The sequence below is a fragment of the Cucurbita pepo genome, chromosome LG17 (genome assembly GCF_002806865.2).
Source record: "Cucurbita pepo subsp. pepo cultivar mu-cu-16 chromosome LG17, ASM280686v2, whole genome shotgun sequence".
In the NCBI taxonomy this organism is placed as follows: domain Eukaryota; kingdom Viridiplantae; phylum Streptophyta; class Magnoliopsida; order Cucurbitales; family Cucurbitaceae; genus Cucurbita; species Cucurbita pepo.
Window position 1 is genome coordinate 6,995,207 of NC_036654.1, and position 14,569 is coordinate 7,009,775.

At 36.0% G+C, this 14,569-nt stretch overlaps 2 protein-coding genes and 1 long non-coding RNA gene across 7 annotated transcripts; all 3 read left to right on the forward strand.

Annotated features, from left to right (window-relative positions):
• Positions 1 to 128: 128 nt before the first annotated feature.
• On the forward strand, positions 129 to 1,441 carry LOC111778274. Of its 2 annotated transcripts, none has more exons than XR_002812503.1 (2): positions 129 to 397; positions 818 to 1,441. It is a non-coding gene; the product is annotated as an uncharacterized LOC111778274 (long non-coding RNA). The 2 variants fall into 2 exon arrangements; XR_002812502.1 differs by having other exon boundaries at positions 152 to 397; positions 711 to 1,441.
• A 1,027-nt stretch (positions 1,442 to 2,468) lies between these two features.
• Positions 2,469 to 7,068, forward strand: LOC111778130 (DNA-directed RNA polymerases II and IV subunit 5A-like). Of its 2 annotated transcripts, none has more exons than XM_023657793.1 (5): positions 2,469 to 2,613; positions 4,329 to 4,540; positions 4,626 to 4,805; positions 6,018 to 6,131; positions 6,754 to 7,068. In XM_023657793.1, exons 2-5 carry the CDS (start codon positions 4,340 to 4,342, stop codon positions 6,877 to 6,879), a joined length of 621 nt encoding a protein of 206 aa, XP_023513561.1. In that variant the 5' UTR covers positions 2,469 to 2,613; positions 4,329 to 4,339; the 3' UTR covers positions 6,880 to 7,068. The 2 variants fall into 2 exon arrangements, with proteins under 2 accessions (XP_023513561.1, XP_023513563.1); XM_023657795.1 differs by having other exon boundaries at positions 4,335 to 4,540.
• A 916-nt stretch (positions 7,069 to 7,984) lies between these two features.
• LOC111778319 (mediator of RNA polymerase II transcription subunit 19a-like) lies at positions 7,985 to 13,783 on the forward strand. Of its 3 annotated transcripts, none has more exons than XM_023658062.1 (7): positions 7,985 to 8,263; positions 9,118 to 9,183; positions 10,087 to 10,376; positions 10,529 to 10,756; positions 11,132 to 11,191; positions 11,347 to 11,385; positions 13,593 to 13,781. In XM_023658062.1, the coding sequence occupies exons 2-7, from the start codon at positions 9,153 to 9,155 to the stop codon at positions 13,602 to 13,604; spliced, it is 660 nt and encodes a 219-aa protein (XP_023513830.1). In that variant the 5' UTR covers positions 7,985 to 8,263; positions 9,118 to 9,152; the 3' UTR covers positions 13,605 to 13,781. The 3 variants fall into 3 exon arrangements, 1 of the variants encoding a protein (XP_023513830.1); XR_002812529.1 differs by having other exon boundaries at positions 7,986 to 8,263; positions 11,347 to 11,488; positions 13,598 to 13,783; XR_002812528.1 differs by having other exon boundaries at positions 7,987 to 8,263; positions 11,347 to 11,488; positions 13,593 to 13,774.
• The last annotated feature ends 786 nt before the right edge of the window (positions 13,784 to 14,569 follow it).

Here is a 14,569-nt window from a genome sequence, read left to right on the forward strand (position 1 = left end):
CATAAGTGACCCATGTTAGACAGATCGAAATTACAATAATAGCCCCCATGATATCAATGCTGGAAAAGAAAAACCCTAATTCGAGCCACGCTCTCTATATATAACAATTCATCGTGATTTTCTTCTTCATTCTCCCTTCGAATCCAATTTTTTCATTCGAAATGGTTTGTTCCCATTGAATGATTTTCTTCTTCTTTCTTTGTTTTTTTCTTTTAGTGATCTTAATGGATGAAGAAATTGCAGTGGAAAAATGAAAATCGAAATGCAAGTTCAGCTTCTTGACTGGATCGTTCTATCGATCCAGCCAAAAATTTACTCAAAACCTTGCGAAAGCTAATTCGCCAGCATCACTCGTCTGAGTTTCTTGATTCTGGATCCTCAGGCCCTTTAATTGCTGGTACATTGCCAAATTTCACTGGTTCTGCTGCTTTCTGTTCATTTTGTGTAAGAAGAGCGTTTTGTTTTTTTCTTCGATTTGTTATTTGTTTTTGGTTTGATTTTGTGAGGAGAAGAAAGCAAACGCACTCTGTCCTAGAACTGATGTTCATCAACTCAATGTTTTGTGGCAATTTCTTCGTTTGCGAAATGAAAGTGATTCCGACTAACTCGCCTGGATGATCTTTTTTGTTGTATGGTCGTTACAGGCACATTGTTGGCTTAAATCTAAATTCCTTAGATTTTTTTTTTTTTTTTGTTTTGTTTTCTTTCAGTTTTCGACTCTGAATCTCTTGCGTAATATCAAGTTTTCTTCCATTTGAAACTGCTTTCATGAAAGTGTAAAATGAAAACTGAGCAGTGTTCATGGATGGCTGGTCAGGTTAATTCACGGTTGGCTTCAACAAGATTTAAACAAAGAGATCCAGTGGTACCCGGACTCGTATCCATCTATCCATCTTGCTAATATTTGTTTTGCATCAGGCTAAATTTGTCGATGGATTATATACACAGCTTTGCAATGAAAATGGTTCATCACAACGATTCTTCTTCTGTCTCTCATTCCATGCACAGCTTTTGGCATTCAACATCGTCTTGATAAAACATTTTTCAGACTTAAAGCTATCACGAGGGAGCAACACAGCAATTTTGAGCAGTTGAATCAAATACCAATAGCCAATCACAAGTTTCTGAGAATGTGTTGCTGCTTCTCCATTCAGCCCTGAAATCCATATGCTTTCTACAGGTGTTGGGGAAGGTGATTTACAAAGAGGAAGAGGAGTTACTCACATTCTTACGTGAAGAGTAGGATTACTGTTCCTTTTAGTTTCTCTTGTTCTTTTGAACTGGTTCTGAGTTCTGTTCATGTTCATGTTTGAATTATGTTTGAATTGTAACAACCTTAAGAGGACCCATCAACATGGTGCAAGTGCTCAAAATTCTCTAATGTAAGTGACAAGTTTTACCAGAGACCAATCTAATAAGGAGATATACTGTTTCAAGTGCTCTTATTTGTGCCCAAAGATAGACCAGAATCCATTTGATTTCTCTATTAGAGATTTTAGTTCCTACCCGTTAGCCTTAGCATTGGTAATTCAGATGTTGCTGCTATTGACATGTAAACCATTGAAGATGGTCCTCGGGGGTGAAGAGCTTGAACCAGATAACAATCCCCAAGCTTCTGTTCTTCAACAACCGGAGTATCTAACTATTGGAAATTGCCTTAGATTAACGCAACCCCTAATACCAATAGCTTTGTCTCATGGGACATCTAAAGACCCTTACTGATCATGCACTGGATCCATCTGCCTCGGAATCTAATGAACCAATGATTAACCCCTAATACCAGTAGCTTTGTCTCATGGGACATCTAAATACCCTTATTGATCATGCACTGGATCCATCTGCCCCAGAATCTAATGAACCAATGATTAAACCCTAATACCAGTAGCTTTGTCTCATAGGACATCTAAATACCCTTACTGATCATGCACTGGATCCCCCGGAATCTAATGAACCAATGATTAACCCTCTATTTATAGTGATTATAGAAGCTCACGAGGTCGGATGAAGGAAGCTCCCTTTTCAATTCCCATTCTTGTGATAGGGGGACAGAGAGAAATTGTTTCCCATATATATATATATATATATATATATATGTATATATATATATTTAAAATACAATTTTTAATCAGAGAATTCTCATATTCTAATATAATTTTTATTAAAAAATGTAAAAAGTCTAATAAATCCAATAATATTTGATAAGCAAAAATAAAATATTATTTTTAAAAACTCAAATTTCAACGGATTCTCCCTCCTATCTTTTTCAATTTCGTTAACTAAATCTATTTATTTATTTAGATATAATATAAAATAAAATAAAATAAAACTAAATCTATTCCACAAATTTGAGATTTTTTATTTTTATTTTTAAATATTTGATTTAAAAGATTAACCTTCCAACTCCGAAATTGTTGACTTTCGAGTCAAACTTTGGAGGGTATATTAATCGAGGCGTTTCTCTGTACTCTTTTCCCCCAAAATCACCGCTCCTTCTCCCTCCATCTCTCTCCGTCTTCATCGTTCCACAAAACCACCGCCGCCGCCAAACCACGAAATCTCTCTCTCCGTCTCTCCCTTTCTCTATCTTGTAGCCGTAACTCTCTGTTGAGTAAGGTTTGTTTTTGTCTGAGAATTTGTGATCTGAGTCGGGTTCCTGAGTGTAGTTCTTTTTCTAGTTTTTGATGCTGTTGTATGTTGATTTATAAATTTCCCTCGTTTGCGAAGATTCTTGCAGGTTTCGCTCTTGATATTACTTTGCTCTTTCTCTCTGGTTCTTGTATTCTGTTCTGTACTCCTTTGATTACTGGATTTTTCCTTTTTTCTTTTGGTTTCGCTTCATAGCGTTGGTTCCTGTAATTGTAAATATAGTTTAGGGTTGGTATAATCTCTGAGATTGTTTGAGTTGAAGATTGCATTTGTTTTTCCTTTGCCCTTTTGCTGCCTCCTGTTGGCCCAGTCTCTTTAACATACTTTAACTTCAGCTGAGTGTTTCCCAGTGGTTGTTCAGAGGCTTATTATCAACTCATTTGAACTTTTCTGTGGTAATTCTGTGGTGGCTCGACTTTTCTGGGAAGTGATTCTACTCTTGATGTTTTTTGGAAACAAATTGGATTGTTTTCGTCTACTTGTGTTGTTGCCCTCTTCTGGTAACTATGGTTTATCACAAATGTTCGCTAATTGGGAATCCTTTTTGTTACCCCCCTTGGCTTGTAGGGGATACCTCAATTCTTTTTTGTATATCCCCCTCTTAGTAATGAGATATTTTGTTTCCTATTCGAAGAAGGGGGAAAAAGGTAACCAATTTAGAGAGAATGGATTCAAGCCATGGTGGTCAGCTATTTAAGATTTAATATCCTACTAGTTTCTTTGGCAACTTAGTGTAATAGGATCAAACGGTTGTTCTATAAGATATTTTGAGTTTACAAGGTAAATCAATGTGGTCAACTAAGGATATTAAGCTTTTTGGATGCAAAATCATCAGGGTTGGTTGAGGTGTACTGTAGTTGATTCAAACATCCATAGTTATTTAGAATAAAAAGAAGAAAAATGTATATATATATATATGGCATGTGTGAGATCCCACATATGTGAAGGAGAACGAAACATTCTTTATAAGGGTGTGGAAACCTCTACCGGGCGATGTGACAGTGAGGAGGATGAGCCCCGAAGGGGAGTGGACACGAGGCGGTGTGGTAGCAAGGACGCTGGCCCCAAAGGGAAGTGGATTGAGGAGTCTCACATTGGTTGGAGAAGAGAACGAGTGTCATCGAGGACATTGAGCCCCGAAGGGGGTGGATTGTGAGATCCCACGTTGGTTGAGGAGGAGAATTCTTTATAAGGGTGTGGAAACCTCTACCTAGTAGACGCGTTTTAAAAAACCTTGAGGGAAAGCCCGAAAGTGAAAGCCCAAAGAGGACAATATCTACTAGTGGTGGCCTTGGACTTGGACTAGTACAACATGTCTGAAAATTGTTGTTGCTTGTTTGTGCTTCTCCAGCCTGATTTAATCATTTTCTTTAAATTTTTGTTTCTTTGACTAGGGATTAAGAGCACCTTCCAGCTCTAACCAAATTTGTTTTCTTGTTCTCGCCTTGTCGGTGTCTCCAACTTGTTTTGAATTTTCTGAAAACTATTGTTCTATTACATCCATAACGTGTTCTATAAGCTGTGTTTTGCATTGGTTTTGAAATTTCCAATATGGAACATAATTAATCAGATTGATGTTTCTACTAATGAATTTTACCTCATTTAGAATCTGCATTATCTATTTCTTGTGTACTCATTTGGAGCTTAGGTATTGAGTATTGAATTGTTTGACAATGGCTTAGCTACAGACAATATGGTGCTAGCAGAGGAGGAAATCACCAGGCTTTTCAGAGTTCGAAAAACTGTGTTACAAATGCTTAAAGACCGAGGCTACTTCGTTGGAGACTTTGAGGTTGACATGTCCAGAGAGCAATTTAAGAATAAATATGGTGAAAGCATGAAACGAGAAGATATCGTGATCAACAAAGCGAAGAGAAATGATAGCTCTGATCAGGTATTGTCTCAGACAAGGGGCTGCAAGTTTCTCGTTAATTCTTCTATTTGTTTCCTTCCTCTTATAGTGACTCTTTTCTGTATAGATATACATTTTCTTTCCAGAAGAACCGAAGGTTGGTGTCAAGACAATGAAAACGTATACCAACCGCATGAAATCGGAGAATGTTTTTAGAGCAATATTGGTCGTTCAACAGAATTTGACCCCTTTCGCTCGCACCTGTATAAGTGAAATATCTACCAAATTCCACTTGGAAGTTTTCCAGGTGAAAGCATTTCTTTAACATATTTTATGGAGTGTTTTTAGTTTTTCTACTTTTTAAGAATTGAGTTGTTTTGAGAAACATGAAAAAGTACAAAGACACGAAAGAACAAGTCCAAACAAAAGGTGTAACGGCCCAAGCCCACTGCTAATAGATACTGTTTTCTTTGGGCTTTCCCTTTCGGGATTCCCCTCGTGGTTTTTAAAACGGGTCTACTAGGGAGAGGTTTTCACACCCTTATAAAGAATGTTTCGTTCGCCTCTCCAACCAATGTGGGATCTCACAATCCACCCATTTCGGGTCAACGTTCTTGTTGGCACTCGTTCCTCTCTCCAATTGATGTGGGATCTCACAAAAGGGTCCAAAACAAGTTACAAAAAAAAGGACTCCGATCTAAAAGAACAAGGTCAGGATCATAATTACAAAATGGCTTAGTGACTGAGGCCCAAAGGGAGGCATTAAGCGTAGCAACCTCTTACACCTCCTCACCCGATCTCTTAATCTCTCTAAAAATTCCATTGTACCTTTCCGACCGAACACTTAACAAACAGCAAAGAAGTTAGCCCACATGACTTTGCCTCTTTCCCTAAAAGGGGAAAAGCACCTCATCCAATGACGAACAGTCCTCCCTACCTCGAGCTCCACAATCCCGAAAAGAGGATTTTCACCAATCCCATTGAAACTGAGCAAACTGACAATCTCACAACAAATGATCGAGGTGCTCAAACAAAAAGGAGGAAGAATGCCAAACCACCGGTTCGAGAAGTAAATTAGATGGGTCGTTTTCCAATAATTTGAGGAGAACTTACTCTGAAAACTTAAAATTATGATATCCTCTCTTCCTTTATTCCTTGTTTTGCAATATGAGAATGAAAAATATGAGAGTTTGGGTTAGGAATTACGGACCTCCACAATGGTATGATATTGTCAACTTTGAGCATAAGCTCTCGTGGCTTTGCCTTTTGGGTCCCCAAAATACCTCGTACCAATAGAGAAGTATTCCTTAAACTCATGATCAACCCCTTAATTAGCCGACGTGGGACTCCTCTCCCAACAATCCTAAACAGTTTGCTTGATTCTCTGTCAAAGAATAATAAAACGACCAAGGCAGTTGTTCATTGCTCCTACTGTCTTGGTTCTACATTCATGCTCCTACTGTCTTAGTTTACTTTAGATATAACTTCTCTTTTTCCCTTTCTTCATTTGTTGATGCAGGAAGCAGAATTACTAGTTAATATCAAAGATCACGTTCTTGTTCCTGAGCACCAGTTACTTTCCAATGAAGAGAAAAAAACACTACTGGAGCGATATACCGTGAAAGAAACACAGGTTAGCATTAATTCTTCAGAAAACGTTACATTGTTAGAATGCATCTCTAATATCGATATCGAAATTTGATATGCTCATACATTCTTGATACCGCTTTGGATTTCTACAACGTTATCTCAACTATTGATTAACTACTCGGTTTTCTTTACCTACTATGTTCAAATTTATCTATAACGCCCAAGCTCACTGCTAGCAGATATTGACCTATTTGAGCTTCCCTTCAAGGTTTTTAAAACGTGTCTTCTTGGTCGAGATTTTCACACCCTTATAAAGAATTGGTTTGTTCTCCTCCCCAACCAAGGTGGGATCTCACATTATCAGTGTAATTTTTTTGAGTTTTGGATTTCATTAGATACATAGCATGCTGAGTCCTATGAACTATGTGTTTATTTATTGATTTTGCCCAATAACCGATGTATTCGGGTCTTACTCTGTGCATTGTGTTCATGTCGATTCCTTTAAGTTATCAAGCTTTCTCAGCTTTATAGTTGGAACCTAAAACCTCGTAGAGTATCAACGAACATGTTAAGCTCGTAGCATGGAGACATCCCTTGGGGGTATTAACACATTTTTGTTACAAAATGAATGAGAATCTTATATGGTGTTGCATATTTTGTGCTAGCTACCGCGCATACAGGTGACCGACCCAGTTGCGAGATACTACGGGCTAAAGCGTGGACAAGTTGTGAAGATCATCAGACCAAGTGAGACTGCAGGAAGATATGTAACTTACAGATATGTTGTCTGAGTATAATTATTATTTTGCAACCGAAGATGTAACATATAAATGCACATTGAACTCATCTTTTCAAGTCTTCATCAATTTGGGAACTTTTGTATTTGGAATTTGAATAGGAATATTTATTTATTTTTATTAAAGGGTACTTTTGTAAATTGCCCCTATGGAAAGGATTTTACAAGTAGCCATTTGACTAAACTTGTGTAACATCCCATATCGAGGATATTCAAATTCGATAATCACTTTACCTATTTCTTACTTCAAAGAGTGAAGGCTATCCTCGCGAATCAATAAGGTTCTTTTTCGTTGGTTTCCATAGCTGATGTCGTCATTCATTCATCGAGAATGTCGTTTTAGATGATTTTCCGTACTTAGTCATAACATGTATATAGTGACGACCCTATTCTTAAATAAAGAATTAGAGTCGTTACAATCCATTTTTTTTCCATATATAGTGTTGATTTTTTGATAATATTAAACGTTATTTATCTAAATTGAAAAGACGACTAAGTGATTTATAAAGCATCTTATCTGACCATATGAAGCTCAACACGACTAGATAAAGAGGACCGAAGCTTAAAAAAGATGAGGTCGTGACAAAAATTGTTTTTTCATGTTTGGTTTATATTATTTAAAAGGCTTTTCAAACTTTTCTCAATTACCAATTGGATAAAAAATACTCCAAAAAGTATTTAACTCATAAATACTTTACAAATTTGTTTTTATTTATATTTTTGTAAAGTAGTTAAAGTGCTTTTAACTTTTGTTTAAAGCACTATAAAATATTTTAAATATAATTTATTTAATGTGAAATTTTTATAATTTTTTTAATATACTTTGAAAGGGAAATTATTTTAATTTCCAAGATTTAAAAAAAATGGAAATGATTTTGAATTCTTGAACCCAATGGATTTTATTTTATAAAAAAAAAAATTAAAATACTTATATTTTATAAATATTAAATAACAAATCATAATCTAATTAAAAAAAATTAAAATGAAGAAAATAAATAAATAAATAAATAAAAATTGACATTTGAACAAAAGGAAAGGGGGAACCCTTGACCAAACGTATTAAAAGTCCACTGTACGGTCCATTTGTAGATGTGGCAAAGGGTTATTCGTAGTATTATTCAGTGCCCCCTCTTCTCTTCTCTTCTCTTCCCCGATCTCAATTTCCTCTCTTCCCCTCTCTCTCTCTCTCTCTCCGCTGTTCCCGGCCACCGGAGCTACTTCTTCACTCTCCTCACACCCCATTCTCCACCCCCTTTTCCCCTCAATTTCATCTCATTCTTCGATTCGATTCCCACAACCTCTGTTTCTCGATCGCTTTCTCCATCTCTTACCGTTTTCCGGCGCCTCTTTGCTCTTCTTTTCCACCCTTCGCCGCCGAGGTTCGTTTTTCGTTTTTTCCGTTTCTGGAATGGATTCCTTTCGAGTTGTTTTTGGGTTTGGGCACTGCCTTCCCCTTCCGGCCCCGGGGTTTTCAGTTCTGTGATTTTGATTGGTGTGTTTAGGGTTTCTTGCTTCCAGTCCTGTGGGTTTTGTTGCTCGAGCTGAATTGGGTGCTTTGAATTTTGCTTTGGTTTCTGGGCTTTTGGGTTCTCGTAGAATTTTGAGAGGAGGCGTTTTTTGAGGGATTGGAATTGGGGTTCTTCTGAAATTGTGTGTCCTGCTTGTTTCATTCTTGTGTTTGAGTTTAGATGGGGTTCTTGTTTTCGTTTGGACGAGAATGGTTTTAGCATGCTCAATATAGGATTGGGCTAATTTCTGTTTTGTCTTCCCAGTTCAATTCTTTTTAAATTTTTAACCAGTGGTTCTCTTAGGTAATGGTTTTTAGATAGATTGTACGACTCAAGTTTTCTTGTGTATAGTATTGGTTATGTGCATGATTTGCTGAAAAACTCACCAAATGTTCGAATTGGGCTAGAGGTTTCTTGATCTTAGAATTGTTCTAGCTCAATTACTCCTCCAAGTTCTATATAAATTTATTTTCTCTTTCTGAATCATTAAGTGATAACACACCATACATGTAACTATGTAGCTCCGTTATATTGTCTGTTCTATGAGTTTGTCTAATGGAGTTATGCACGTCTATGCTTTATTTCCTTGTTTGATAAGTACTTAGGAAAGCCCAAAAAGTGGTTTGTGTTGTTTTTTTTTTTTATCATTCGATAGGATAGAGGAAAATTACGTTGATTGTCTTGGAGTTGTAATTTCACTACCCTTTTGGTTTTTATGATTGCAGTTATAATGTGACATTGTTCCAAGGAAGTGTGATACATGGAATCTGAAGATAAGAAGTTTGGCCAAGGTAAATGCTGATGTATTCAATTTAGTTCCCTCTCTCTCGTGCACTGACGTAGTTTGACTATACATTGATGTGGTTCGTTGAGCTAGAGTATCTCATTCTATATAATTTTCCTAAGACATGCAGAAGCGTTAGGATTTCAGGGTCGAAACACACAGTAAAAGAAAGTTTTGCTTGATCTGGAATTGTAGTAGGAAATTTGTAGCTCAAATTTAGAGCTGATTTTAAAACACTCGAGCCTTCGGAAGAGGGGTTTCCTTTAGTAAAGGCTCAAGGGTTTGCCTATACTTTTTGGTGCTTTTATTATCTATGTACAAGATTTTAAAAGCAAATCAGGCCATATTATAATGCTTGGATTTGGAAATCTTAAATTTTGATTTTTTGGAGGGGTTATTAGATCTCTGATACTTTTGGCTACCGTTTTATCCTTGCATTTCATAGAGATAGCATAATGGAGTTTGACCCATGAGAACCACCAGACTTCCCTTACCATACAAATCATTATGCTCTTCTTGTTTTGATAATGTAGGAGCAACTTAGGAAGTTATTTAACTTCCTACATTGCCATTTCCCCTAAAACATCAAATTAAATGCCACAGGAGTTATTGATTTCCCATAAGCCTCACAACAAGTTCTGGAAAAAATCCTTGCAAAAGTTCTTATTGAAAGGTTGAAAAAATTCCTACCTGATATGATTAGATTCTTACTTCCAATTGAACTTTTGTAGCTGAAAGACAAATCATAGGTCCTGTTTCAATTGCAAATAAAGCTATTGGTTGAGTGGAGGATATCGTGAAAAGTTGTAGTACATGATATATCTGTTTTCCGTTCCATTTTGTTCATCTTCGATCTGTATTGATTATCTGCCACCTAAGTTTTTCTATGTATTTTTATTTGTGCCTTTAGGACCTAGGGAACTGACTGGTGCTGTGGATCTTATAAGTCACTACAAGCTGTTACCTCATCATGAGTTTTTCTGCAAGAAGTCACTTCCATTGTCAATTTCAGACACACATTATCTTCATAACGTGGTTGGGGACACAGAAATTAGAAAAGGGGAAGGGATGCAATTGAATCAACTCATACAGAATCCTTCTTACCCTAGAGAGACTAATGCTCGTATACAGCCATTTGACCAAGATATTCTCATAGAAGCCTTCCAACTGAGGGAAACTGGTCCTGTTGAGCTGCCTCCTGTAAGAAATCTATAACTATAATTGTTAAAATGAGCCATTTTCTTTAGCTTTCTTCCGTCAGCTGGAACTTTGATGTTAGGCTTGATTATCAGCATTTCTAGTCCTAGTTATTTTCTCTGCAAGTGATGGTCCATTTCTTTTTCTTTGGTTAGGCCGAGAAGGGTGTTCCTACTATTCCAGGGAAGTCAAAAAGCGAGTCCAAAGATAAAGACAGGAAGCATAAAAAGCACAAAGATAGGGATAAGGATAAGGATAGAGAGCATAAGAAGCACAAGCATCGACATAAAGACCGGAGTAAGGATAAAGACAAGGACAAGAAGAAGGACAAAAGTACACATCAAGATTCTGGTGCTGACCATTCAAAGAAGCATCACGAAAAGGTCGGAAAACCTTTATTCTTTTCCAGCTCCTTTGTAAATACCAGGATTAGATAACAATGAAATAGCTCAGGAGTAGATTGTTATTGACGTTAACATTATGGACTTTTTATTTTGTACCAATTTCTTGTTTGTGGTTCCTCACTTCATAAAGCATATCCCTTCCGCTGAATTTTCATCATTTGACATTGATTATCAACCACCAGCATGTCCCGAGGGCAGGGAATTGTAAAGTTAATTTATATGTACCATATTTTCTCTACTAAAAGTTAAGGGTTAAGTAATATTTTTGTGTTTTACTGCCAAACTAATATACATTTATTGTGCATATTGCCCAAACTAGCTGTTTCTTAATTTCTAACTTCATTTAATTTTCAGAAAAGGAAGCATGATGGAGAAGATGATATTAATGACATTCATAGGCACAAAAAAAATAAGGTAATATGAAGTCAAAATTTCTTTTCAGTTCTAGATTACTTGCATACTGCTAAGAACAATCATCGGGTTAACTTTTATCTTTGTAATCCATATTTTTTTTAATTTTTCGATTGATTGTTTTCCAACTAAAAGCCTTCTGCATTTAATTTCTGCAGCATAAGGCCGCAAAAATTGAAGAAATGGGAGTGATAAAGGTAGCGGGCTGACATTGTGGAATAATCTAGGTCATTTATTTCCTCATATGGTTGTTGAAAGATTGCTGGAATTTTCACTTAATGTTGTCAAAAAATACTTGAGGTATATTTATATCTTTCAAGTATATTCTATATTCAATTGTTCTTCATATGATTTCATTTCTTTTTCATTAATGGGTTTTTTTTTTATCTTTCATTGATATTTGAAAAAGTTACGTTATAAACTGTTGCTCCCATGGGGGAGCGTACAGAGGAGTATTGACATCCAATCATCACATAACTTAAAAGAGTAAAATGAAACTGAAACTCCAAAAGTCTACAAAAAGACATCTCAACTATAATTGACTGCATCAGGAGTATAACTTTAAAGTGTGAGAGATTCCATGTACTTTTACCTGTTGTGTTGTGGAAATTAAGTCGTTCTTCTCTAGTTTATTTAGGGTTCCTTAGTTAAGTTTGAAGAAAAAAGTTCTTTTTACATTAGGTTTGCATGTGAGCTTTTTCTTTGGTGGAGTATACTGTACTGGAGCTTAAATTTTGGTTGTGAAATTTATGAGCTTGTGGGATAAAAAGAAGGCAGCGCATCAGTGTGTCTGGTTGTTTCAAACAAGGGGAAGATAGTTCGTTGCAAAAGAAAAAAATGGTCCCAAGGAGTAACAAACAATACTATATTCTTAGGCTTTTACAAGCTCAGAGAGACAAGGAAGAAGGTGGAGGGAAGGAAGGACAGTTTTGAACGAAGTGATGGAAAACATATAATTGTTTTTACATGATTTAGTTTCCGTAGGAATTGGATCTTGTATGCTACAGCTAGGGGTGTGCATGGTTCTATTTGGTCCGATTTTGGAAGGAACTGTTGACCGAACCAAGCCCCAGTTTTTGAAATCTTCGAATGGATTAAACCGAAGAATTTCCTTGTTTTGGTTCAAAACTGAACTAGTTTACTTTTTGTTTCCTTGGTTCGGTTTCAGTTTTAGCGGTCTTTTTTGCATTTTTTCCCCCGGTAAATGGCCTTCCGACCCACAAAGAAATGATCCAGAACGAGAGGAAAGGAAGAGGAAAAATGAGTGAGAGGGATGTTTACTAGTAAATATTAAATTTCATTTATGCGTATGATGTTTACTAGTAAATATTAAATTTCATTTATGCGTATGATGTTTACTAGTAAATACCTTGAGGATTTCTGATTCAAAAGAGTCGAGAACAATTGGATATTGTATCGGTTTAACCATCATTACCACGTGTTCAATGGAAAACAATGGGTGTTAGAATTAAAACCTTCTCTAAGATCTCATTTTTTCTTTTGAACTTCTAAATGAGCTTGGTTTTTTTTTAGTGTTTGGGCCATCTTATGTGTATTTCGACTATTTTCATCATCTCCATCATGATTTTATATTTAAATCTATCTATCTATCTATGCATATACTTGGATTCTAGACTTGCTTAAGCCTGCGACTTGAAATTTGTATCGTATTTGTAGTCTTTCTTTGATTCTGAATTTAGAAATATAATCCATTTTCATAGTCTTGGGTGACTTGGGTAGGTATTGTGTGATTGTCTTTCATCATTATTTTCTTTTCTTGCTTGGGTTGGATTGTGTCTGCTGGCCTAAGGATTGATATTCCCTTTTGATGAAACTTGCAACAAATTAGTAAAGAATAAGAGAAAACATACGGCATGCGTATTAGTTGAATACAAAATCAGAGTCAGCATACATTTCATGTATGAGTAGCAATTCCATTGGTACATGTCAGTCATTTTTGTGTTCTGCAATATTTTAGTGATTCTTGACAAGACTTTGCTCAGTTCGAGTTCTCTTTTGAAGCATTTCCGTTCTTTTCTTTTTATTGATTTCGTTTCGTCGTCTGTAACGGTTTGAACTCCTTAATGCCTGTTGTGATTGCCTGAAATATGCCAAGACTAATTGGGTATAACACTCTGATTTAAGTGTTCATGAAAAATTAGTATCTGAAGGAATTTGGAGTCTGCTGGAAGCAGCAGCTAAGCTAATCCTGTCGAGTCGACTTTTATTTGTAGGGAGCTAAAGCCATCTCAGCTGGTTCCATTTGGTACAATGCATGAGTTAGAGATAGTAGTCTAGCTGAACTGAGCTGAGCTGAGCTTTAATTGTTTTGTCTTCTCATATTTTGGTTTTCCTGTAACCTATTGAGTGAATGATAGCCATTGTTCTTTCTTTCTCCGTGCAGAGTAGCTTCTGATGAGGGTGAATTTACCAGTTTTAGGGGAGATATGTGGAAGCAAATGTNAAAAAAAAAAAAAAAAAAAAAAAAAAAAAAAAAAAAAAATTGGTGGAAATGAACTTTTGTATCATAACAAACAATGGGTCTGATATATAAATATGAGCGATTTGCAGGACTGGTTTCCTCAATTTTCCACATGTAACATTATGTTCTTCTTCTTCTTTTTCTTTTCATTTTCTGGACGTCTTTCGAGTTTTAGTTTGAAGTAGCGTTGCTTCGTGTTCGGTATTTCGAACGGAGGTAGAAGCCTAGAACTTCTCTCTGATCTCTTGTTTTCTTTGTCTGGCCATCTTTTGAGCTAACTGAATTGGTTCCTTAGAGTGTAAATACAAGTAAGCAGTCAGGAATATATATATATATGTATATGTATAGAAAATGAAGTTTTGAGTACTTATTTTGTTGTACTCTTTTTGGTTCATACATGAGTGCTGAAGTAATGGTTTTTCATAGATGAGAATTCGGATGGATTGATTTTCATGTCTCTGTAACTGTTACGTGTTCTATGTCGATACCTTTGAATTAAGTGTAAATTTGGATGTGGGGTTCGGTATCGAACTCATTCATCTACTCTTCGCACAATTCGAACAAAAGCAATCTCGAAAGAATAGAGGGAAAACTAGCTAATACGTTTCAGATTCTGCTCCCCTTAGCTTCATGATGGATACATTCGTTCATTGATCACCTTTTGTTTATATTAGATTAATTAGATCACAAAATATTTAATATCTCTTTAAAAAAAATTTATTGATAGAGAAAAGTAATCGTAACTGTTAAGCCCATTGCTAACAGATAAAGCTTCCTCTCAAATTTTTAAAACGTGTCTATTAGACACCTTTATAAAAAAAAAATGTTTTATTCTCTTCTTCCATCTATGTGCAATCTACCCTTTTTGGGCTCAGTGTCTTTGCTGACACTCGTTTTCC